This window comes from Manihot esculenta, chromosome 17, assembly GCF_001659605.2.
Source record: "Manihot esculenta cultivar AM560-2 chromosome 17, M.esculenta_v8, whole genome shotgun sequence".
Lineage (NCBI taxonomy): Eukaryota > Viridiplantae > Streptophyta > Magnoliopsida > Malpighiales > Euphorbiaceae > Manihot > Manihot esculenta.
In genome coordinates, this window is record NC_035177.2 from 1657488 (window position 1) to 1684810 (window position 27323).

General features: G+C 35.1%; 1 protein-coding gene across 8 annotated transcripts; it reads right to left on the reverse strand.

Moving 5' to 3' along the window:
- Positions 1-1043: 1043 nt before the first annotated feature.
- On the reverse strand, positions 1044-27323 carry LOC110604705 (DNA-directed RNA polymerase III subunit 1). Of its 8 annotated transcripts, XM_043952265.1 has the most exons (31): positions 27004-27322; positions 25899-25999; positions 25660-25789; positions 25327-25476; positions 24508-24682; positions 23017-23204; positions 22820-22929; positions 22622-22724; positions 21772-21984; positions 21537-21685; positions 21321-21462; positions 21097-21237; positions 18492-18680; positions 17366-17582; positions 16509-16602; positions 15542-15776; positions 14418-14609; positions 12973-13071; positions 12400-12603; positions 12018-12317; positions 10016-10163; positions 9758-9909; positions 8928-9083; positions 8727-8840; positions 8519-8616; positions 7104-7308; positions 6081-6283; positions 2852-3030; positions 2375-2516; positions 2122-2218; positions 1044-1516 (listed from the first exon to the last, which is right to left on the reverse strand). In XM_043952265.1, exons 2-28 carry the CDS (start codon positions 25976-25978, stop codon positions 2949-2951), a joined length of 4269 nt encoding a protein of 1422 aa, XP_043808200.1. In that variant the 5' UTR covers positions 25979-25999; positions 27004-27322; the 3' UTR covers positions 1044-1516; positions 2122-2218; positions 2375-2516; positions 2852-2948. The 8 variants fall into 8 exon arrangements, with proteins under 8 accessions (XP_043808200.1, XP_043808201.1, XP_043808198.1 ...); XM_043952266.1 differs by lacking the exon at positions 2852-3030 and having other exon boundaries at positions 1054-1516; positions 2122-2305; XM_043952263.1 differs by lacking the exon at positions 1044-1516 and having other exon boundaries at positions 2007-2305; positions 27004-27323.

Below are 27323 nucleotides of genomic sequence, written 5' to 3' on the forward strand. Positions count from 1 at the left end.
CCCTCTCAATTATGGGTCATGATAGTGAATCTTCAATTTATCATAAGACTCCATGTGTAGATTGCATATGCACATCGGTGAGTTTGTCGTTATATTGACTAAGTTGCATTACAAAACATATGTTTGGTCTTATAGGGATAAGAGAAAGCAACCTGCAAACCAAATTTCTATATTGAAGAACATTAGATAAAGCAAAAGCTTGCTCTTTCCATGAGATTCTTGGTAGGCTTGGGATCAAGAAAGCCAGTGTCAAATGAAATGTCAAAAATGTTTTTTCTTTAGTTTAATGAAATAACTTCTTTACTTCTCGCTATTTTCAATCTAGGAAAGTCTTGAGATCATTCAAATCTTTAATCTTAAATTCTTTATTCAAAACTGCTTGTACACTACAAGTTGCAATCAAATTTGTACCTGCAATAATTAGATAATCAACATATACTAAGAGAATTGTGATGAATCAATTGATTGTTTGAAAAATAAAGAATGATCTGTTTCAAAATGAGCCTAATTAAGAGAAAGCGAGGTAGTAGACAGCTTCGAAAACTATTTTTTTTTGTTAGCTTGCTTTAGTCTTAATGAGATTTCTGATGGTAACAACTTATTTGGACTGTGAGCAGAAAAGTCAAAAGATAAAAGCATTTAAACTTCTTTATGGAGATTTCTATATAAGAAAGTTTTATTAACACCAAGCTATTTGAGATCCCAGTTGTGTACTGCTTCCATGACCAACAGCAATATGATGATTGTAATTTTTGCCACTAGAGGAAAAAATATTAAAATGATCTGCACCTTCTGTTTGAGTGTAATCTTTGCTACCTAACGTGTCATTTGCCTCAAATAAAATCAATTTCTTTATTTGAAAGATCAATTAGACTCTTCCCATGAGAAAGATCAGTCACTATCCAAGTGTTATTTTGCTAAAGATTAGAGATCTTAGCCTGCACTGCTTTTCTCCATCTTCGAATTTACTCTATGAAAACCAGGCATGATCGAGGTGGTTTAACGGGCAAAATAGCTTAAAAAGCCGAAAATTTGATCAAGAAACAACAGATGAATTATGTGCAGATCAAAGGGAACTTACAGGCATTAGATCAGTAAAATAACTACCCAACTATGGGTATGCATTGCCATTGAGAGAGGACGAATCTTGGTACCAAAAAAGACTTAATTTTTCTATCTTATTATAATTATATTTACAATTTAATCATCTGTTTAATCTATCATTAAAATTCCCTTAAGCCATACATTCTCGAATACTCCTACGTTCTTCTTCCTAATCAACAATATTACAATATTGGGTAACCCATATATTTAATCCCACCTAAATATGCTTGCAAGTGAGATCTCTTCCATTGAACTGCATCTCCTTTCTAAAATGGTTGAATCTACCTGTCTTTTATTCCGTCATCAAGTCCCTAAACTTTTTGAAGTTTAATTTCTACAGTTCAATGCGATTATCCAAATTGAAATGCACACCAATCCAAACCACATGCACATTGTCGTGAGGTCTGAGAAGCTGTAAACACATTGGGAAATAAACAGAATTCAGATGACATCCATGCACGGATGATACAATCAGTTTTGCACTATAATCTAACAAAAAATTATGTTGATGGATGAGAACAGTGCTCTAATCTCTCCAGTCCTGTCATAATTACAAGGTAATGCGTAGATATGATTGGATATGGAAAAAGCTACATGAAGCAGTGTAGGAAGGGCTTCCTCTGGATGTTTGGATGATTGTGAACAGGATTTAGATGAGCCTCTGATGAAATAATAACATGGTAAATAGAGATCGTCTGTGGTGCTAGGCTATTTTACTAAGCATTTTCTTAAACACAGGCATTTATCAATGTTAAATACCAGCAATTTATAGGAATTATACCATTTTAAATACCAGATTGATCATTTTCCTCAACAACAATATCAGATGAAATCCGTGGTTAACAAGAATATGAATAGGACTTCAAAACTATAATTTGAATAACTCTCAATATTAGAACAGATCCACCTCTGAAAAATTTTAGCCAAAATTTTTATATACAGATTAAGAAATAGCATATTATTAATTCAGAAACAAAATTTAGAAATATCAGTAGTGTAAAAAGAAAGGGACAAGACCTAGAAGCTTTACAGATACACAAATGCAAATGTTGTTGCATGCCTATAATTTGCCAACTTGTATTCAGCCAAAGCCACCAACAGCACATGGTTACTTCTGCAATGTATGTGTATATTAGCGGAAGGCAGAGAAACTAGAGCTTTCCTGAGAACGCTGGATTGATCAATCTTTTTTCCTTTAGCTCTGCAGCAAAATTTGACAAGTTACGCAAAAAAAAGGACGATTTTTAGGTCACTATGTATGTTTTCTTACCTCCATCAAATAGGAAACTAATGCACGTGCACCATGTGTAAGACAGTCATCCATATTCATTGCTTGATGAACTTTGGAATTACCAACACTTTAAGAGATGATAGGATCAAATCTGTAATTCAGCATTGGCAGTGGATTAACCCTGCACAGAAAACATAGTTAGCATAGCTTTGAGGGGGAATATGCTCTGCCAATTGGCTCATTAGATGCAATACGAGTGATTTAAGTCTTTGAAATTGCATATAGGCTCAAGAAAAGATCTACATCATTAAAACTTTTGTCTGAGTTGGTGTGCACGCACTTGAAAGCATTCAAATCACAGTTTTTACGAACTGCTAGCATAAGTGAGGCTGGTTTCATAGTTCCATCTAATATTTTTCTTAATGCTGCTTCCCTCAAGTTAGTTAAAGTCTTAAAACTGTTTGAAAAATAATAATGCTGCTCCAATTTTGGTTACTGTAAAAATAGATGAGATACCCAGTGTCGCATGATAATCATTCCAGTCTAACAATTTGGGTTGTTGATTAATCTTGTATGGGGCCCTTCTATAAGAGTCCTGTACTCTGCTACGGTATTAAATATCCAGCAGTTTGTGAGCCAAGATAAACTCCTTGTTATTGAAGGTGCAAGGCAAAGGTGGTGAGGGGTCCTGCAGCCTAAGCCAAAGGCACAAGCATAGGCAAAAATCTTTGAGATGAAACGTGCAGAGGACATAAAATTAGATATACGACTGAAAATTACTGTCATATATTCGTAAGACAGGTAAATTGTAGATAATATTCCCATTTCAATTGATAATTATATGTTCCATTTATGATCTCTTGTGGGATGATGGTTGCTAGAATCTCTGAAGAATTTTGGAGAAGTTTAGAATATTCTTGTATTTCACTCTTGATTTTTACAATTGGTTTACATGACTATTTAAACATAAAGAATTATATCTAAACAGGAAACAGATAATCAAATAATAATTACAGAGATAATTAAGGATCCTGATCAAATCAAATCATATCCCTAAAATCAACAAATAAGTTAAAAAATACCTAAAATCCATATTACATGCCAAGAAGAAACAGTAGAGAACACACAAAGATTAGGAAAAACTAAAAATAGAATCCATAGTTGAGGACCCCAAAAATGTCAATGACCATCCTAGTGAAGTACAACAATATTTAGGCTTCAATTCAGATGGGAAAGGAGGAAAGGAACAGAAAATGGAGAAAAAGTGATTAAGAGAGCAGCGGGTGAAACAAAAATCGAGAGAGGGAGAAAGAGAGTGACTGGGAAGAGGGTACTGTGGGATCGTGTTTGGAGCATAGTTATAATGGTCAAACTTAAAAAAAAAGGCTTAGTCATAATACACCAAATGTGTGCATATGTTGTGCCCTGCACCAAGATAAAGGTGCTTGCTCAGGCAACAAGGCACATGCCTTATTTAGGTTGGCCACCTGACCGTGGGAGAGGCTCTAGACCTGGTGCCTTTACGCCTTAAGCCGGAAACTACTACTTGGGTAATTCCAAACCAAGAAAAGTTTTAAAATGAGTAAATAATATTAGCAGAAAAAGAAACTTAGGTCACACTGTAGCAAGGAAACCAAGTCCATGTGAATAAAGTTAAACCATGGTTTCTCAAATATTAGTGAGGAAATACCATAGTTATTAAAGGCTCAAGGCTCAAGGGGTTCTAGAGCCTAGACACAAGCCACAAGGGCACGCCTAAGAAAAACGAGGTGCAAAAAAAATTATATGAATACTATATATATAAACACGATAAAGTGAGTTAATATATTATTAATTGCAATACATTTTGCTATTTTATTGCACTATTACTACCATTATTGAGTGAAAATCATTATTAAAATGCATTGCAGTAATTTTATTTTTAATGAAAAATAATAGTAAAATGATAATTTTACTTACCTAATGTATTAAAATTTTACATTTTACTGTATATTTAATTTTCTGATTATTTTATATGAATTTTATAAATTTGTTATGAATTATATATTTAATATAACAATAACTTCAATATTTAATTCATAGAAAGAATTAAAAATACATGAAAATTGAAAATGCATTAGTTAGCAGCCCATCCTAATCTATTGAAGAAAGGCACTTCTGCATGTTATTTATTACAGGTGGCGCCTTTGCATGTTAATATTAGAGCCTGAACTGAACTGCACTGTATAAGAAAAGCATAGAACAGGATATCACTTACAGATACCACAAAAAGCAGAGGAAATCCCGCCTTCATGAAGCAGAAAAACAGAACTGACCAGATAGTCTTCAAGGGGGAGCAGAAGAGCAAGAAGAAAGAGAGAAGGAAAAAAAAAAAACCCGATGATGTCATCAAGAAAAAGTGAAAAGCAGGAAGAAAAGGAGAAGAAGAAGAAGGGGAAGAAGAAAGAAAGTGTTGAGATCCATGATATCTTGCCATATACATGCTTGATTTGCTGCTGTAATTAGGATGTTTATTAGCCTAGAATCTGTAAATATTCCTATTTTGTGATCTTTGTAAATCCTATAAACTCCCAATCAGCTTGAGAGAATAATCAAGCTTCTCTTCCTTTCTTTCTTCTTTATTTCTCATGGTATCAGAGCCTGGTTATAAGATCTGAAAGTCTATATAAAAAAAAAAAAAAGGCCAGATAAATCAGTTGAGGATCCACGAGGGGAGGTGTCATACACCACCTATCCAGCAAGCCAAAAACCTTGCTGTAAACCTCCATGTGCCTCTTTCTTTTTCGACGACAACCCTCACGCACCAGCACGTGAGCCACTTTTCCGGCAACCATTGCAGCCGAAATTTCCTCTCCTGGTCCCCTCGGTCTGGCAACTCTCCCCAACCAGAGAACAATCCTGGGTCTTCTTTCTTTCTTCTACCTCTAAGGCAAACAACCTTTGTTTTTTGTGACTTAGAACGTGTGTTGAAGCCATGTTCAAGCATGTGCGACAAAGAAGGATCAATTTCAGGTGACTAAACCATTCTTCTCTTCTATTTCCAGTAGCCCTACCGTCACTACTGTTAAGCTGCATGGTAATAGTAATTACATGTCATGGTCAGCATCAGTCAAACTATAGTTGATAGGGCAAGGGTATGAAGATCACTTGATTAAGAATGCTAGTAACATTGCTGCTACTGATAGAACAGTTTGGAATAAGAATTGATGCTCGGTTATGTAGCCTTTTATGGCATTCTCTAGATCCCTGGAGTTTGGATTCTTTCTTCTTCTTGTTGTTCTAATGGTTTGGATCACCTGATGTAGTTGAGGCGCGCCTTGCGCCTAGGTGAACCTTGGTCGTTTGGCTTGCCTCAGGAAATTCACCTGCCTGGAAGGAGTGTACAGGGTCTGCCGAGAGCTTGGGTTGCCTTGCACTTGGAGCGCACCTTTAATAACCACAGGAAATACGCTTAACGGAATTTTAGCTCCAAATGCTCAGGAGTGACAAATACTCAGACACGCTGCAATGAACTTGGTTTACCCTTTATACCATAGATTCTTTTTGGCCCTTGTTCTCATCTGATGCTATAATTTCCCATACCATATTCAAATTAGTAGTGTAAGTTACGTCCCAGAAATATACTGCCTAATGGTACTGATGTTGTTTCCTTTAGCAAATTGATTAAAGCTATTGTCCAATGTAACCAGTATTGAAAAAAGAAGAGATGAAGGAATTAACAATAATAATAATAACATGTCCTTACCTTTGCTGTACTTTGAGTATACCGGTGCCTAGCTGCATAGGGATGCCCATAATGATACATTCACTAACTCCCTCAATCTTGTCATCTCTACCGTTTACAGCAGCATGGAAAAGATGATCTGCTGTTTTTTCAAATGAAGCCAACATCAACACGCTTTTTTCCATCTTTTGAATGCCAAATCTATTAATTCCAAGAACTTCGCCCTGTTACAATATAATTCACGTAAGAATTCCCCAATATGTGTCTCTAGATCATGGTTTTAAATCGCAGCCGCAGTCGCGATAGCGAGTAACGGAAACAGGTCTATAACTGCTGTAATGTAAGGGTAACGGCTTGGTACAATGCAAATTTTTCAAAAAAATTTACAAAGTTCATAAATGAAATAATATTGATTATATTTAATTCAGAACAATATCTACAAATGCATAATAAACATACATATATAAAATATAGATTATTTAACTTGAATTAAATATCATATAGTTTAAAATAAGAAAAATCAACATAATCTTTATAAATCGAGTAAACTAATAGCTCAAAGTATAATTTTAACTCAAAACTAACACTTTAATCCATAAAAACTTTTTGTAAAATAAAAAAAAAAAACAACAATTAAAAACCAAAATAGATAAAATTTAACTAACTTTTTAGAAGAAATAAGCTTGGAAATAGAGTAGTTTATGATGAATCTAAGCTTAAGGGAATATTGAAATTTGAAAGAGAAAGGGAAAAGAAAACTTAAAAAATATAGTATTTAAAGCTGCTAAAAACTGTAGAAACTAATGAAAATGAAAATAGGGAGCAGAAGAGGAAGGATATAAAAGAATGTTAATTATTGGTAACGGCCGTTGCCCCTACAAATCAGGGGGGGTGTTGTATAATGGAGAAACGGGTAACGGCCCCCCAAAACCCGTTTAACGGCCATTATGTTACGTAATAACCGTTATTTAAAACCATGGTCCAGAATGCTAATCTCTTTGCTATGAATTTGGATAAAATAAATTAAAAATGACTTAAAATCACCTTAAATGTCATCAGATCTGCTAAAAGCATCATATGACGTATGTCAATGCTCATTCCATGACCTTCCATAACATTTTTTATCTCATCAATAATGCATTTTCTTGAAGCCTCAATTCCAAGGTATTTATGAACTTCCATTACATGATTACATGTTGTCTTGCGCCCATCCACTCCTTCTGTCCCCATGACATCTTGAAGACCAGTGCTATAAAGATGGGGAAAAACATAGTTAAAATTAGTAAAAATATTTAAGATCACATGCTCCATAATGCCAACATAGAACATCATTATAAATTGACAAGATTCAATAACCATATTGTGATATTGTTCAGGAAGTAATGGTAAAACATTCTATTTTCTAGCCCATCTTTTAGGCTAACAAAATATAAATAGTTGAGGTACTCTCTTGCAAATTACTATCAAGGGAGATTAACAGCATCAATTAAGAGCTTTGTTAAGAACCTCCAAGATAAAGAACAAGCAAATCCACTATGTGTCTTTGGTTTAAGTTTCATTTTAATTTTGTTCTTTGGTAAGTTGAATTACTGCTTCATGAAAAATGGTGCAGATTGGGTTGCTGCCTATACTGTTTCAAATCAACCATTAGAATTGGATCCCCACCCCAAGGAAAACCCACCCACCAACCCTTAGTGAAGGAGAGGTTATGAAGACCAATTATAGGTTTCTTTTCAAGGTAAGAGGAAGAAAACAGGATGGGGTGATCGTTGGAAGGAGAGTTCTGCACACAGAAAGAAGGCAAGATTATTTCTTTCACATGAAAAATGGCAATCTTGGTGACCTGGAGAATTTTTAGATTATTAATAATGAAAATAGAAGGTCGAGGTCTCAAGGATCCAATAGGTTTTTCCCAGATAATGCAATAATTAAATTTGTGTAATAGGCTCCATAGTAATTTGTTTTATTTTTTTGTTCTTGTCACATTGCCTCACATTTTGGTTTTCTCAAGTCTTGTTATATTAAGCTGCAAGTGAACAAGAGTGTACAGTAACCCCATATCTTTCAATCTAAAATTTGGTGAGGCAAGATAAAGTATCTCAATCTCCTCAACTACTAACTTAAATTCAGATTGCATACATAACCAATCTAATATGTCAAATATTTTTACCAAGTGAAGGACATCTTACCGAAAAGATCGGACACAATTAAAATAGATATAAGCAAGCATCTGCATTATGAAGAGTTGCTGAATCTAATGGTCTGGCTGGCATTTAATGGGTACAAGGAGGAGAAACATGTGCACTCGCATATGCACTCATTTCTATGGGTGATCAGATATGCTAGGAGATTAAAATTGCTTTCTAACTGACAAGGAACAAGGGTTTTCCAAAACAAAAACATTAATTTCCAAACAAAATCACACGGATGGGACATATTGTAAGTAATAGAAAACTAACCCTTCTACTAACATGTTGTATGTTGGGAGCTCTCGGTCAGTTGCTTTACCGTCATGTTTCTTTTGGGCAATAACAACGCGTTCAACAGTTCCTATGCCCTGTTGTCCGAAGAAATTGTAATTACAAATGTACCACCAGTGAAAAGAATGGATAAAAATTCAATGTGCTATAGTATTGTATACTACTAAAAGAAATCTAAAAATCTCACCTTTACCACAATTCTTGGAAGCAGATTTTTAAGAGCATGGAGTTCAAAGTGAACTTTTTCTCTGTCACCTGGAGGAATAACTTCCAACTTTCTAATATCCAAAACCTTGACATTCTGCATGTTAACATAAGCATTGAATGCTTCACATCCAGACTTGTCACTATCCACATGTTAAAAAATCATCATAAGATAATTTCCTACCTGTGGCTTTATTTTAATTCTTGGAGTTCGTAATATTGATTCCTTCACAATGTTAGCATCCAAAGATAATTGTGCCTCTTGGATTGTTTGCATGTCCAGTGAGACCACTACAGATGCCGATCTTGAAGTCATCACAATTTTGATACTCTTGGCAACCTGCAATATAACAAGGCAACGTAGAGTGTGTGGCACGAGTTTGGAGACCCAAAAAACACTTTTTACAAAAAGCACCATTTAGATGCTATTGAAAAAAGCAGTTTAAGAAAAAATTTATTATTTTGGTGTTCTTATGACTAAATTATGTCAAAAATAATTTTAAATTATTTTTGAATATTTTCCAAATAGTATATTTAGGAAAGTGCTTTTCTCACAGCAGCTCCAACAACAATGCAAAACAGATCATCAGAACATAAAAGCTTAGCAGAAAGGGAGCAAGATAAATTCATTTCACTACAGAGTAAAAGAACTGCAAGCATACAAATTTAATCGTGATAGAATTTTAAAGCTGATTGAGGATATAGCACGGTGCAAGAAGACCCTAGGGCTCATGGAAGATTCTTGACAGTAGAGATAAACTAACTCCAGTAAATGATGAAAAGAAACACCATAAATGCTGAAATCATCAGCAACAACCAAACCACAAAGGGCAGATTCAAGCATTTCAAATATCTGAAACAAAAACTAAACTGCAAGAATCAAGAATATCTTGATCCATATGAATCAAGATTGCGTAACATTTGAAACTTTCATAGAATATTACATGAAGACCTTATTGAGAAGACTAACTGACAAGGTAGCTATTAAATTCCACAGAAGAACTGACTGCATACCTGGCCTAAAGTAGTCTTTTGGATGCGACTTTTTACAATTCGAGCAGCATTCACATTAGTATTATTCTCAAGCTCCGCAGTAATTATTGGTGTACTGATCTTTTTGGCCCCATTTATTATTTCTTTGATACGAGGAACTCCCTGTGTTATATCTAACCTGGTGCTAAGGATCAAATTGGGAACCCATTTATAGCCAGATCAAGAAACAGTCAAATATAGGACCAATTTTTCCAGTAAAATGAAATCAGCAAAGGATACTCATGCTTGCAACCCCAGCAAAGTGAAATGTCTTCAAAGTCATTTGCGTTCCAGGCTCTCCTATACTTTGAGCACCAATTGCACCAATTGCAGTCCCAGGTTCAACTCTTTTCCAAAGGTAACGATCTATGCAGGTTCTCAAGAAAACCTATTGTTTTGACCATAAATTACACTCATATAAGCATATCACCACAAATAATTAGTGTCATAAGACAAGTTCAAAACATCAAGTAAAATACCCAGGTCCAAAAAGAAAAGCAGGAAAAAAAAAACATACACTGAAACCGATGATGAAAAGAAGAAGAAGAATGCAGAAGCTTTGAGAGAAAATACTTGATTATTCTCCTCAAGCCAATTGGGTATATATACTACTTATAAGAGTACATACTAAATAAGAAAATAAATTAATTCCCTAATTATAGCCTAATCATATCCCAATCATATCACATAATCATATCCCTAATTATCACTACAAATCTAGACTATTTACAGAAAAAATCTGATCGACAATTCTAAATCCATGGCTGTAAAAATGCAAAAGCTGCAACATTCTGACATTTCTACGGGACACAAGGAGCATATTTATCAAAATTGAGTATAAAACAATCAGATAACTGGGCATAAAACAACCAGATAATATTGTGTACTAAAATTAAATTACAAGTGACCAGAAAATCGTAATAGTGACCAGAAATAATTACTAAGGTTAATGCATATTAAGCCAAAACAAGATCAAAAAGAGGGGGAGGGGAGGGGGGAGAAGAGCAGAAAAAACTATAAAGACCAGACCAAATTTGTTGCAGCAGCTTGCTGGGGAAGAGGGGTGCAGGAAATGGAAATAAGGATCTCCCTTTTACATAGATTTCCTTCCATGTCCCTGATGTCTTTTTATCAACATATCCAGTGTCCCAAATACATTTACCAAGTATTAACATGCAAGGGTCTAGTAAAGCTGGCAAATAAAAGGTTCCAAAGCAAATCCATCAGAGCCTAACATAAATTTCTTAGAGCTTCTCAGGCAGCTGTGTGGGCAGTGCCAGGAAAGCACCTGATGGATAGTGATTCACCTGAGGCGGCCCCATGTGCAAACCATAAGGTCTAACTGCACTACAGGGCACAGATAAATACCTTTGACAAATATATCAAAATCAAATAATAAAGGTGCAAAGTTTAAGGCCAATTACCTCTAGCACTAAAACAATGCTGTTATTAAGTTTCACCTAAAGCCACAATGTCAAATTGTAGTTTTACATGCTCTTATTTGGTGTTTGAACCAAGAATTCCCCATATAACCAATTGAACTGAAAAAAGAAGAGCAACAGAACAAGTTTGACCTAATTGCTATATGCAAAGAACATTAAGATCAAGAAACGAAATTGCAAGTTCTGCTCTATTGCATCCTCAATGCCGCAAAACTGCAGGACTAATCGGTATACATCCCTTAAACTATGACAATGTTCTCAACTGTTTGCAATTGATTAAATGCTCTTCAATTAGAAAATGTATAAGGACTTGTACGTCTAGTTCTGCACAATGACCTATAACAATACAACAGATGACAGCAATAACTAAGCCTTTATCACATTGACCTCTAAATAACTTGAAAATCTCAAGTCTCAACTGTCTTTTTGTTTCTGGCTTATTTCATCCTCAAGGAGAAAACAAAACTATAGGAACTATGAGACCAATGCTAGCAGTAACCCAATAATGCCAAAATTTCCGAATAGTCCTAATACCTAGCACACCATCCTTTATTCCTCTTGATAACTCTTACTGATGCAATTTTATTTAGCTGGCGTTTAACCTCAACAACTAAAAGGATAGTACACCTGCAACCATTCTCCACATTAATTCTAGCTCTTCAATTCATGCCAACCTAAATGTATGAACTACCAGAAAGAAGGCCATAAATAAAGCACAAAGTTGTCATAAAATAACATAATAACTGAAAGGGGCTGAAATGTCAGTCTAAAACAAATAGCAGGAAATAGCAAATACTGACCTCTAGCTGTCTTTTACTAATACCAAATATCTTATGTGCCACTTTTTCTATATTCTTAGTATCTCCTCTTACAGCTCCAACTTCTATATCCTCAGAACTTTCCTCCTCAACACCACCAACCAGTTTCATCATGCTTTCCAATTTCTTCACATGATCTCCAAGGAAGGAACGCAAACTTTTTTTGAAGGCTTCAGTACAAATGCTGCCAAGAGCAGTATCATACTTTACTATCAAATTTTCCACCATAATGGAGATATCTGATGGAGATAGATAGTCCCCTTCTACAGCAGGAGAGGTGGCCTACAAGTGCATGTACAATTCAAATTTCAATTTTTCCATAGTTGGTGAGATCCTGGACAATATGAGACACAAAGCTACTAACCTTCACTTTTATGAACAATCGATCAAGATTCAATGGAAATCCACCTTTCCCTTCCATTTTTGCAGGATCCAAGCCATCATCCCCATAAAGAAATTGAACTATACATCCACTTGCATTTCGCACTGTATTATCATATTGGATAGACAAGTCCTCTAGTCCTTTGATTAGTTTACGAGACATGTACCCAGTGTCAGCCGTTTTGACCTGGAGCAACAATAAGTTGTGTTCAGAATTTTAATATTGAGATAGTATCAGTTTCCCCAGCTCATACATTCCATACTACGGTGATATGACAAAAATTTCAGGGCTCAGGATCAACGATGCTCATAAAAATTGGAAAGTATGTTTATTACTTGAACAAATTAGTAACTCGTAAAGCTAAAACTTTCCAGTTCCTTGGATTTCATCCAACTATTCATCAAATCATCCTACAATTTTATTACACCAATAGTAGATGAGAGAAATCCAACTATTCATCAAATCATCCTACAATTTTATTACACCAATAGTAGATGAGTAAAACGTTTACTCAATCTAAATTGAAAAATACGCAATGTAGATTATTACACATACCGCAGTGTCCACAAGACCTTCTCTTCCACCCATAGTATGGAAGAAAAATTCGGTTGCCGTCAAACCGCTATAGAATGAATTAGCAACAAAGCCTTTAGCCTGCAAAAAATGGTAGAAAATCAAGTTCAATACCAAAAACTCATGGTCAACTATTTAACTTGTTCTGAGCAGTGAGCAATTTTATAGCCTTAGGCCAATGAAGAAATCCGCAATTATTTTTGTTGCTAGCATTCTTTCAAAGAGTATCAAGTTAAACATCTAATTATTTCCACCAGCTAAAGTTGTAAATAGGTGAAGTGAAAAATCTTAGGAACTCTGTCTCTGCCATTATTAGCATGATGAAGGATCACAAAGACAGCTAGGCGAAGGCACAAGTTCAGAAGTTTTTTTTTTCTCTTTTTCTCTATTATCTACCATTTTTGCCTATGCAGTACACATATAGATTGATGAAATACAATCAGCTAATACTAAAAATAATGTGTAGATATCAATAGCACCCAAGTGATGTCCCAATCCTGCATTTTCAATCAAAACTCAAGTATGATTTTGTCACATATTATAGGAGAAAGTATAAGAATAAGCAGAGTTGTAGAATTGGAGGGAAATTGGTCAATAACAGTTGGTTAGTTCGAGCAGTTGTAACTGCTCTCTTGGCAGGAATAGGAGAATAAACAGAGCTGGATAAGCTCCTGTGTTGACGACTCAAAAACTGAATCAATAATATCTATCCCTACTCTCTCCCTATTTTCTATTCTCTCTCTCTACCTTTCTCTTCTCTGCTCTATTCTTCTTCTACTCAGTGTCATTTAGGGTTTCTACCTACATATTTCAACCAAAGATTATCAGAACAAGATAAATAAAAGCTAGAAGGAGAACTCTTTCAAAGACTATTACAGCATCACAACAAACTGTAGCTTTCTATTATTCCCTCAAAAACTAGACAACAAGGATCTGAAAGATTACTCAGAACTCAGAAGGCAGTGCTTTGGGAAAATATATACTAACTAAAACTTTTGGATGAATTCATAGCTGAGTAAGTTATTGAAGAAATTGTCAGAATATGGAGACTTGGAGAAAGCCCCACATCAGCTGTGCATGAAGAAAATGAGGGCTTTAAAAAGTGAGGCAAAATCAAACTAGTTGCACTTAAGGGGGAGCAATGGAATATGGAGACTTGGAGCGAGTCCCACATCAGTTGTGCATGAAGAAAAGAGGGCTTTAGTAAGCAAAACAAAACCAAAATGGGTTAGGTCATTTTGGTGATGGGCAGCCCAAGTCCAAGCGCAATTCAGTATAGAGGCCAGCTTGTTTGTTGATGCTCACTGACTGCAATTCTCAACAGTTTGGTTGAAGGTACATGATGCCTCCACTTGATTGAGTTTTCACATCAAAAATACAAAGAACAAATATATGATAAGGAGATTAAAAAATGAGAATGAACTTACTCCAGGGGTTTTGGATTTTATAGGGAAATGAGGAAGGCTTCGATCTATGAATCCATCTGGTGCACGGCGACCTCCAACTGATTGCTGACCAACACATGCAATCATCTGGCTGATATTAATAGGAGATCCTTTCGATCCACACTGTGACATGATCAATGGACTGTTTCTCCAATGCAATTCTTTCATGCATACCTATAAGAAGAAAATGAATTTATTGCTGGGATCTGCGAAGTGCCTCCACAACTAAACAAAAAATAACTTGATGCCTTGCAATAAAAATAAAAAAAAAAAAAACAACTTAATTCAAATAAATAAAAATGTAAAATTTTTAATGAGTTTCTAAAGCAAAAGCCAGGTTATCAATCAACAGGGAGGATCAGATAAACTGAAAATGAAAAATATTGACTGGGTAATCAGTTTAGTCTCAGTTTGCATTTTCATATTTTTAAAGTTTGGTTTGATTTTAGTTTTCTTGTGTGAAAATTCATTGGTTAACCAAGCAAACCAGTATATAGTAGCATTGTGAAATATTTCATCAAACACTTGATGAGAGATCTAAAGCTGTATAAAAGCTGTACAAATAACAGATATTGCAAGTAAAGGGGGACTCTACCAGACACTGAGAAATTCTAGCTGCAGTCACTTTCTCAAATTAACATCAACCACTCTCAATCCTCTTGGTTGAAAAGTATTAGTTATATTAATTACTATATTCTCTTTCCTTAATTAATAACTATTTATTATACTCTTCAACCAATAAGATAAAGAGTCTCTGAGAGTTACTTGAAAAAGTGACTGCAGCTATCATTTCTCAATCTAATGAATGAGATTCTCAGTCTTCTCTCGCTAAATTCTATTCTTCTCTCTCTGTATTTTCTCTGCTGCTTTCTCTTCTTTTCCTATTCTTTCCTCTATATTCTAAGCTATACTGAACAGTAGGGATCTGCTAAATAACAACATATTACAAATAGATCATTTCCCTAACTATAAGCACCCCAGACTGCTATGCTAGAGAGAATGGAAGAAAAAGTCACACGGTTAGTTAAGCAATTAACATATCCTAATAGCTTCCACCAAGCACATTCACGTAAAGATCTAAAAATAAAAGGAGGCAAGATCCTCACATCACCAGCTTCTTCTCGAAGCTTATTTAGTTTCTCAGTTATTTCAGCTTCTAGCGTTTGAATGGCATCGCAACCAGGTTTAAGTGAAAGCTTTCCTTCATTGTATTCCTCTATTAGTTTATCACACTGTTGATAACCATTTGAAATTGTTTTCCCTTTTTCATCAATCAATTTTTTTCCTGGTTGGACATCATCGATCCCAATTGAGAAGCCATGATTTCCTATAAATCGAGCACTGCATTAAGAAGAAACAATGAAAATGCCATTAGCCAAACAAGTCAATGAAGAAAATGATATTGACGTAGATGATTTGTGATAGTAATGCAGCAGATTTTTCTTTTTATCACTAAGAATCTTGAATTTAAAGCAACGAAACTATCATATGCACAGAGATATGGTAATGGCAACTGAAGCATATGCAGAAACATATATCTTTCTTATTTTACACTTCTTAGTTTGTGTGTTGGAACATCCACACAAAAAAAAATGTCAGCAACTTAATTCAAAATAGTTATAATTTTTAATCAAAACGTCTGCAATTTTCCAATAACATTCAATCCCAAACAACCAATCATTTTTCTTTAAATCCAATTCCCTAAATCTTCCATTTTCAATCCTGCTGGCAGGCAGGTTCCTGAAAACTTTCCCAAGTTAAAAAAAAAAAGAAAGAAAGAAAGAAAATAACTTCTCTATAATATATCACAATTAGAATCTCATTCGAGCAACAATTAAAAAGTAACTTAGGGCAAAATTTCCATCAGGAAATTAAATTCCATGGTCGAACATCACGAACTTGTCCAATCGACAACATCAACCAGATAACACACATTCATCATAAAGCAAGAAAATTAAGTTCTGGTTTATGAACTATAGAGATAACTTGAAAAAAAAAAATCAAAGTTGATTGCGCTTCAACCAAAATAAAAAGGAGTATTTGATTATTAGAGGACTTGAACCAGACAATTACCTCAATTTAGCTAGCCGATTCATGCAAGTGGCAGCAGCATGTGCTTTGTAGTCTCTAAGAAGCACAGAGTAAAGTCCGTCCTTGTTGCCATTTCCTGGAATACTATTACTATAAGAACATATTTGCACACCAAAAAAAAATGCAGCTTGCAACAGATAACTAAAGTAAAATAGCTTCTCAGTCATGTAAGATGGAAAAAGAGGCCTAAAATAAGTTCAAGGCTATCAAATGATTCATCTTGAAGCTGCATGTAGACTTTACTTTAGTCAGAATTCCTACATAAATGATTAACTTAGGCCAGTGAAACTCCTCCAGTTTGAGATATAAACATTAAACACAGACCATTGTTCATAAAAAATTGAACAGATTTTAGAAAATTAGCATCATTTCGGGAGACAGGCAACAATGTAATTAAAAACCACAAAAAGACAAAAAAAAAAAAAAGAAAAACCCAAAAAAACCAAAAAAATAATGAGCATAGCAACTGTTTCACTAATTTTGTTTTCAGTGCCTGTACAGCCTCTTGCTATTTAGAAGTGTTTTTAAGCAAACAAATGGAAATGGAAAGCACTTCAAGCCCAGTTGTGAGCTTTTCTGACAGTTGAACACATAAGCCCAACTAAACTACAGTAATAAAAAAAAAGTTCTAGAATTATCTATGGCTACAACAATAGACTTGCAAAAGGGAAGCCAACATCCATCCAGTATCAGATTCATGAGTACTCATCTTTTACAAAGTAAAGAACATTATGCTTGTAATTTTCTTTAAAGCATAGATCATTTTGAAAAGATAGTCTCAACAAAATAAAAGAAAATCACATACCCCTACTACCATTAGAAAAAACAAGAATACTCACCAAGAGTCGCCTTTCCCAGCTGTCCAGATATTAGCTCACTGTTCCGGATATAAACAAAACCATCATTGGGACACATTGTTTCTTTTTCTCTTGTATCCCCTTTTTTAGGTTTGGAGTAGATTTTCTCCTTAACAATGAGATTCAGGAAGACTCTCACATTTGCACTTGGACGAAGTAGGACACTGAATAATTGTTTACCAGTCCAAAGCTCTATTGGCTGCATAACAACAACTACCTAATGGTCAAAGATATACGAAAACCAGACCATCAAAAGATATCAAATCCATCTACTTCAAATACTTCTATCAATTATGATCTCCAATCCATTTTCAAAAGCATTATCAGTCTCACAAACCACATACTTGTCCTGATGACAGAACTGAGGTCCTCAACTGAATCCAACTCAATTGCACATAAGAATGACAGTTTATAAATAGTGTATGTGTGATGTGCAGGTAGCTGCGCAGTAAATTTTTCTGGTGGTTAGAGATTAATGTTCTTGCTGTGACTGTATACTAAGCTACTCAATTTAGTTGTGGCCTCATGGAATCTTTTCTGATCCCAAGTGTGAGATGTTGCAGTCAGGAGGTAAAAGGCCAATCTTATTCCCTTCAGATTCAATTATGATTGCAGAAATTAACAAAGAAAATTAACATCTAAAACCCAAAACCAGATGGAGATGAGGAAATGGTCTTCAGTCTCAACTGTTTCAGATAATCAAGAATTTATCAGTGTTTATCAAAGAGAATTGTGAACATGTTGACCAATATAAAAGGTTCCTAATTAGAAGGATTTAGATCTTTGGGATTCTAATTATCCTTGATTATAGGGATTTTATTTTCTACCTTTATTATAGATATTCATAATTAGGTGTGCTGTAAATATTCCTAAATTAGGTTGATTCTTTGTGTATAAATACTTAACCTTGTAAATATCAATTCCTCCCAAAATTCTTCAGAGCATTTTGTAGAAAGTCTTCTTCAAGTAGAAACCAAGGAAGGACAAAAACAGGATTCATTCAAAAGAAAAGATGCAGAATTTAAAACAGTCTATTTCTCTAGGAAGGTAACTGATATCATTGAGTTAATATAGACATGCAAGCAAGATTTCACATCTAGCATCTAACCTTCAGTATTGCAGGTGTTGGCAAATCAACAATATCCATGCCATCATTCATATAAGAACACATGAGTGAGAAAGCTGCACGGTCATAAAATGTGTCCTTCCTTGTTATGAGAAAAGATGATGTTAGAAAATCTTGAGTGGAAGCAACCAAGATCTCTCCATTTTTTGGTGTGCATAAATTATTTTGCACCTGAGGAACACAAAATCTCATAAAATTAACAACCATCATCTTGTACAAAAGCAAAGATAATATATACAAGAAAAGCACCCAAATCCAAGTATTTCTTACGAATAATAATTAGCACAGCCAGTTTATAACTTTGGCCACTTCTAAAAAAAGATGCATATTCCCAAAAACATCATTCAGTTACCCGTAACATGCATTATGAAAAAAAAACCCTTAGATCTTGGCACCCTAGTGCATGTTTGGCAAGTATAATCAAAGTCATCATGCAACCATTACTATACTGCATTTTGAAATTTCTATTTATGGTAGTTGGTTATGCTGTAATAGAATGGAATAGTTACTAGAATAATGCCCAGTGCGGTTACTTGGTTCAAACTATTATTAACTCGCTTGGGAAAAGAAGCTAGAGTTTGCTTCCCAAATTGACAAGACTCACATTCTAAAAAAAGGCAAGGAAGAGAAACTAGAAACCAGTGTTTATAACTTATTTAGACTTGGATGTCCCCAACGACTATGAATGAATTCAGCGGAAGTGGTAGACACAAAAGCAGTTGAAGGGTTAGAAGTGGAAAACTAGTACAATCCTTATCACTCATATCCTGCTTCAATCATCTTCCCAGTACTCTGATTCTGCATATCCACAGATTTAGCACTAAAAATAACTAAACAGTGAAGATCTTTAGTCAATTTGCTAACAAATATTAGGTTGTATGAACATTCAGGAGTGCATAAAATATTAATCAAGGAGATAGAAGGAAGGAGATACATGTTACCTATCCCTTCAACTTGAGTTTATGAACCATTAGTTAAAATGGTTTTCGATGGTGTAGAAGGTGAAACAAGAGTAGAGAAAATATTGGGATTACCAGAGATATGATCAAAAAGCACTAGAGTCGAGGATCCACGAAGCAATGGGTAAAGACTTGGTTAGATAAACAAAATAATTACTAGCATGAGCAATATTTGAAGAAGAATGTTGCTGAGTAGCTCAGAACTATAGATATTCTCTGTACTCTGCTTCATTTAGATTGATTGAATATGGTTTAGAATGTGGCCCTACTCTATTTGATTGCGCTATAGGAACTAAATCTGCAGAAAAGATAATATGTGATTGTGAATAGTAGATCCAAAGCTACTGTTCACAATGTACGTGTAAAGAAGAGTTGTGCAGGCAACCGAACCGAATGGGCTGGAGTAGCCAGTCTTTGGCGATGCTGGAGGAAGAATCGCCGGCATGAAAAAGTCGTCGAAATAATGTTCACGCGCCACCGATTTTGGTGGCAACGCTTCATAGGGTAGCCAATCGGAAGACAGCGAGACTGGTGAGCTAGGTGGCGAGACCAACTAATTTTCAGAAAGTCTCCAAACGAAAGTGACAGATCTACCACTCACAGTTAGACCAAGTTTCTTGACTCTGATACCATGAAACAATAATGAAAAAGGAGAGAGATACAAGAAATTTGAGAGCAAGATACTTGATGATTTCCTCAAGCCAATTGGGATATATATACTACTTACAAGAATATATAATAGGAAATAAAATAAATCAATCCCCTAATTATAGTCTAATCATATCCCAATCATATAACATAATCTAACCTATTTACAGAAAGTATCACAACAGGTAGCAAGAATCATAGTGCAGCCAATAAGGAGATGAAACGGCCATCATAAAGTGACTTGGAAGGAAAGCACCCAGAATACTTAATATTAGAAGATAATTCGTTGTCAAAAAACCAAGGAGTAGCAAGAAATAAGCTGTTTCACTAAAGGACTACCAGGTTGAGAAGGAATAAAAAAAAATGAGCCAGGCAAAAAAGTAAACTCCAAACATTGCAAAAGAAAAGATATTCTATTGAATTATTACATTTATAACTACATATACAAGCTTGACAAGTAAACTCGATTTTCACATAAGGTTTCACTTCACAATTATGGCTAAACAGTCAAGACTTGGCCACATTACTGCTCCCAGTTATTCTATACTAATCAGCCCATCAGGGTGTATTTCTGTAGAAACAGTTCTAAAAGTTCCAATTTCATGTTTTAACTATCACATCTAAAACATCATAGAGAATGAGAACCAAGTGAACTAGAAATGGAATGTCTAATTGATTTCATGCAAGGTGGAACAGTCACCCTTCACAGAAAATTATAATGTTATCCAGTTTCTTATTTTATAGGACACGAGAAAATGAAGTCATCACTAGGACATGTTGAAGAATACATATATTTGGAATGTAGTGTCTATTCCATGCAAAGTTGCGAGTCTATCATTACCACCATGCAGAGACAGGATAGTTTTAAAATGACAGTAACAGAAAAATGCACATTAAAAGAAAAACAGAAACTTCGATACCAAACATTATAGATCTCAAAACATGAAAACACATGTGATGATAGGATCTAAAGAATTTACTCCCATCAGCAAGAGAGCCTCTGTTCGAGCCTCTTCTGTTTGTGGAACATGCATATTCATCTCATCACCGTCAAAATCAGCATTATATGGATTGCAAACAGATTCGTTAAATCTCAATGTTCTCCAAGGCATAACTCTTGCCTGCAAAAACAAAAAGATATTTGAATTAAACAGAGGATGAATAGTATGTGATATAATATATTTTAACTAAAATAAAAAATCACCCTATGGCACATGATAGACATTCTATGCAAGCTTGGTTGTCTGTTAAAAAGAACAATATCTCCATCTTCCAAATGGCGATCAACTATACAACCAACTTTTAGTTCCTCTGCAATGCGTTTTCTGTAAGTACCTGTCAAAACACTGTAGAACAGAACAATGAATTCTAGTTGAAAAGAAGCATTTGTGCATATTAAACAAATTCCAAGAGTACAAACTTTGAAGAACCATCAGGATGTCTGACCATCCTGGCACCAGGGTATTTATGAGGGCCATTACTGACACACTGCTTCAACTTCTCAATATTGTGATGGGAAACACGTTCAGGGTATGATAGAATCCGAGCCATATGGATGGGAATCGCTACCTAAATGCATAAACCATTACAGAAGAAATATACAAAAGGCACAGACATTCCTAACAAGTAATTCAAGATTTAGTACAGCACCTAACCTCAGTAATTTTCAGATTAGGGTCTGGTGATATAACAGTCCTGCCAGTATATTCAACACGCTTCCCAGATAAATTCCCACGAAATCGTCCCTGCTTTCCTTTAAGGCGCTGAACAAAGCCACTAAGTGGCTTCCCAACTTCCACATTATTTGGAACACGAACATCACTATTTACATAGAGTGCAACTGCAGCTTGAAGACCATCCCAGGAATCCTACACCAAAATCTTCAACATGAGCACAATGCACTAATACCTTGTAAGTTGCAGCCATGTTCTGGAAAAAAATACAACTATATTTGAGAATGGCAATCTGAAAAATAAATTTATGAAACTAAACCATTAGCCAAATGGCAACTGTCAATAACATGGTAGAACCATACAACATAAAAGCAATCACAACTCTAAGAAAAATGACACGGAATGGCAAAATATTTGGCAATCTAAGCCTCCGAAATACTGTTCTGGCCATTTAGGATGAAAAACAAATTTTCAAGTTTGATTGGGCAATCAAAAGTAAATAGGTTTCAAGCCATAGTTGTTAGGGAATCATAATAATGGAAAACTTAGAAGTATATAAATTAGAATACTAAAAAGGCAAGGGAGGTGGAGATTAGGGACTGGAGCAAAAGGACTTGAGGCAAAGAGCTCGTCAGGTTTTAATAAAGTTCAAAAAGGACAGGCAGACAGACATAAAGACTAGAAAAGCAAAGTGGATTCTCAATTAATGCTTCATAACAAATGAATAGGGTATGTGCAGGTAAAAACAAACAATAAATAAAAGAATCAAAGATATTCCAGTTTAGTGTCTATTATCTAACACCCAAAACTGTACCAGAGCCTTCCACCGTACCAGATATTTATTCATACTCCTCCTCCCTTCCAATAACTCCATACGAAGGCTAGCATTTGCCTGAATAATTTGTTTTAACCTCTCCGTGAGGTCATTTTCATTGCTGCAATTGGAAGGGAGTGTTTAAACATCAAAATCATACTACTACAAAAGCATAACAGGTTAAAGCAACTAGAGAAAAAAATATGTTGTGGAAACCTCTGTGATCCATCCATAATAACAGAAGGTCGGATTGGTATAGGTGGCACAGCAACGTTTGTTATGATGAGTTTCTCAGGTCTGTCAGCCAGACCAAGCACTTCACAATCCTGGAATACAACCAAATAGCATCCTGAAATTTTAAGAAACTGCATGAGCAAAAACAAGCCTTGTCAATTGAATATACAATGGCATACCTCCTCTGAAATTCTCTCAAAAAGAGACAAAACTCTGGCAGGATTAAGAATGTATGTAGCTGGACTAATTGGTGCCCTATACTCTTTTGTGTGTGAAATTGCAGATTTACATTCATCCACATAGCCATCAATTATTTTTCCACGATCATGAATAATGCTTAGTGCAGACCCAGCCTTCTTGACCATACCTGAAATCATAATATCAAACTAAGCAAAGACCCCATTGCATATCATAAAAGCTGTACAACCTTGAAAATCCGTTGACTTTATGCACTTGGAAAATATTCTTGCAAACATTTCCTGTCAAAGATTATGAAGTATTCCTTTTCTCATTAATTAAGGTTTCCTCATGCAAAAATGACCTAAGTACATTGCCACTTTACTGCTGAATCTGATTTCTCTGCTGCCAGAAAATTCCAGCAATCTGAATTACCAGGAGCTTATCAAAAATGTCCTAAGGGTTGGCAATACTATTGAGAAAAGAACTTCCTTACGTATATTAGCTAGAGAATATTAAAAATTGATTAAAAAATAATTTTATTTTATATGTTTTCATCACAGGAATACTAAAGAAAATAACAAAACATTTATTCTTAAAAGCTTCTTTCAACAACAATTAAAATAATTCTTTTCCTGAAAAAACACTCCTTTGACCATAAAACTCAATGCAAACAAGACCTAAGCCTACATCCTGGGAACAACCATAAAAAATAATTAAAAAAAGGTTTTTCAGGCCTATTTATTGATAAAGAGCGAGCCACTTTGTCAACCTCTACAGCCTAAATTCTTCAAACTAAAAAGAATATGAGCATACAGCCAAATTGTTTAAGCATGTGCTATAGCACCATGGGAATAATGCTCACGCTGTTTTTAATGATCCATATCAAAAGTGAAAAGTATCAACAGTAGGACATATTCAAATTTGAAAAATATCCTTTGATAACAAGGAAGACATGAATGCCCATGCCCAAAGCCTTCAAGTTCATAATTTATTTAACTTCCTTCTTTGGTACTTGACATGCCAAAGTTACAATCTGAACTAAACATAAGCAAATTCTAAAATCTGGTTTCCAAGCATTCGACCCTCATTACATGTAAGCTAGCTTATTTACAAACATATATCTCTGCATGTTTTTGTGAATGCTTACAAGCATAAGACACCATCTGTGTATAAGAAACATGATGACAGCACCTTCATATTACTTCTCACAAAAATTTTTGTGCTGCAACCAGAAGTCGAGAATAAAACATAATTACCCAAAAAGAAAAGACTTCTTATTCAAAGCAATATTGTTCTGGGTTATCCTTCAACATGATATGAATTTGGGAAGAAAACTTTTAAAAGAATAAGCAGCATAACAATCTCTCAAACATGCTATATCCTTCATGCATTTCTTGACAAAGCAAAACAGTAGAAGTGCTTTCTCCATGTTAGTGATAAAAAGATAACCAACAAAATAGAATTAATCAAGACAAAAGTAGAAGAAATACCATTCATCTCTCCACATCTTGTGCACTTCACAGCTTTATTGCTCACCATGGTACTACACTTCTTCACCATCATTTTCATGAGATCGCTTTTCCTCAGGGGATCTATCTTTGGATTTCTCATCTTTCTCAATTGTTCTTTATATAACTTATCACCCAAAAGTATATGAGAGCAAGACTGCAGAGAAACTAAAGGCACTAAGAACCAATATATCAAGTATGAAAAGCGGCGACAAGTTGACAACCACAACTATTGATTTGACAGTGCAATTTCCCTACCACCAGTTACCCTCATTCAAAGATTTCTAAAAAAATTGTAAGGAAATCCTGAACGAAAATCTTTGAAACAAAAATTAGCACAATAGGTGAGTAATTGGCAAGAACATTGACCACTGTTACTTGAGCAGTATCATACTAGAAATCTCCAAGGTGAGTCACTAACTTAACATTAATTGCTTCTATTGGAAGACTGCAGGAAATGTCTTCAAGGAAAAATGGAAGGGGGAAAACACAAAGAAAAATGTGGATGAAGAGACTAATTGTCTATGCTCACAGGATGCAAGCAGCATCACAGTCAAGTACCATTTCCTTTCCTTGGATATTTGGTTATCCAGGGAAAAAAAGGAAAGGAAATGAGAAATCAAGAATAAATAAGCCTTTATTACCTGATTTTACTTATAGACCCACCACAAACAAACAGAATGAAAAAAACATAGTTCAACATGAAAACAATAGGGAGAAAAACCAAAAAAAAAAAAAAAATGGTTCACTACAAATTACAGCACATATATATGTGTGTGCAAAAGCCAAAAAGCCACTTACCTTACAGATGCACTTCAAAATGTCCAAGATATTGCTTATATATCCAACATTAAAAACAGGCAATACAAGGTTCAAGTATCCAAAGTGCCCAGGACACTCGTGAAACCCAGCACCACAAGTTTGGCATGTACTATTCTTATTGGCAGGACCCTGAAACCAACACACAAAAGAAATGTAGTTCCTTAGAATCCTTCCCCCTATTAACACAATACATAATGCAGTAGCTAATAGAACACCGAGAAAACCAATTTGATAGAAACCCTTTTACACATGCATAGTTAAACATTCATAGAAATAAACAAATGCAGAGAAGAGGGAAATGTAAGATTGTACCATGTGGGTATCCAATAAGCCAGCTTGAACAGGCTTTCTATTAGAGTCATAGTACACACCCAAATGCACTTGACACTCTGCAGCTTTGATAATCTCCACCCCAGACATCATGCAGAATTGCATACTTTTGCTGGACACAAAAAAGCGACATCGTAAATCCAATATAATAAAGAAGAAGAGCAAGAGAACACTGATTGAAAAAAAAAGCATGCAATAGAAATTGAAAAAACAACACTAACATTCTGCGTGGGCCTACATTCTCGATGTAAGGCTGCTTCGTGTACAGTATTTCTTGTGTTTTTTGTCGCGTATTCTGCATCTTTGATCGAGACCACTACTACTGCAGACAATCACAAACAAACTATAAATGGATATAGAAGGAACTAAATAACTGAGCCAGGGTTAAGAACAAAGACAGGATACTAAAAGGAGAATGGGGTTTCAAGTTTTTTCCTGCTAAAGGGTGGGTTTGGAGTGAAAGGGTGACACCATAATCCCAAAGTCAGTTTGCTATTAGCAAAAACGAAAAAAGAAAAAGCATTTCAAAACATGATCTTACACAAAACAAATCAAAGTGACGAGTAATATATGCAACCCAAACCCATTTACAAATTACATATCACTACCCACATCTGCTCCAAACCCGTTTATCCTGACCAATATTAATTTTAACTATTTTTGCTCAAAAAAATAAATTCACGGATCAAAATATTAAATTGAAGTACATGAGATAAAATCATTAAAAACTATATAAACTTAAAATTGAAATAAACAAACATTAATTTAATTTTGAATGAAACACAATCCATCTAAATTCATCACACTAATAATTATAGAACATAAACATAATTAGGAAGGTACCGGGTAAGATACACGAGAAATTCTGGGTACCCAAATCCAAACCCGATTAAAGCTATAATACCCAAACCCATCACAAAACCGTTTAGAAATGAAGTTTCAACACCAGTATCTGTGCCAAATCCATTTACCATTACCCATACACAACCCGAATCCAACCAAACCCCATTAAACCTTAATAATTGTGTCGAAATGCTAATTAATTTAACATAGCTTTTCGGTTAAATATAGGAACGAACCCAAACCCAGACACACAATCCCAGAAATCTATTTCAACTAACATTCAATAAATCTTAAAATTCAACAAACACATTCCAAATTTCCAGAAATGCAAATCAGTTGGGAATATCAACTAAAAAATCTCATAAACCCATCTTCGAATTGCTTTAAATTGTAGTAAACTGTCATTTCAAATTTACTATGGTATTCTGACTAAAACTGTAAACAATATACACAGTTTTGTAGTGGGAGACATCGATTTAATACCTCACTGAGCGGGTGGAAGCAGCACCACAAAGAGCAGCGGCGTGACTGAGGACGAGGACTAGCAGCAAGGAGGCGAGAAGCTGCACGAGAAGCAGCAACGAGGATAAGTGCAGCGGGTCTATGGACAGCGTGCCTGAGTGAGTACCGCGTTAACAGCGAGCTGTGGGAGAGACAATGAACGGAGGGAGAAACGACGTTGGGTGTTGGTGTGGCTGTCGTTGGCCGTTGCTGGCGGCTGTGTATTGGTGGCGGTAGGGAGGAGAATATGGAAGACAAAAGCGGGAGTAGTTTTTATTTAAGGTGTGTTTTATTTTGATCAC

Excerpts from the sequence above, each read along its gene's own strand:
- LOC110604705 (XM_043952265.1), bottom strand. The coding sequence starts at position 25,978 with ATGCAGAATACGCGACAAAAAACACAAGAAATACTGTACACGAAGCAG. Across the intron at positions 15,777-16,508 it reads AATCGGCTAGCTAAATTGAG|TGCTCGATTTATAGGAAATC; the intron begins GTAATTGTCTGG and ends TTCTTAATGCAG. Across the intron at positions 14,610-15,541 it reads TTCGAGAAGAAGCTGGTGAT|GTATGCATGAAAGAATTGCA; the intron begins GTGAGGATCTTG and ends TTCTTCTTATAG.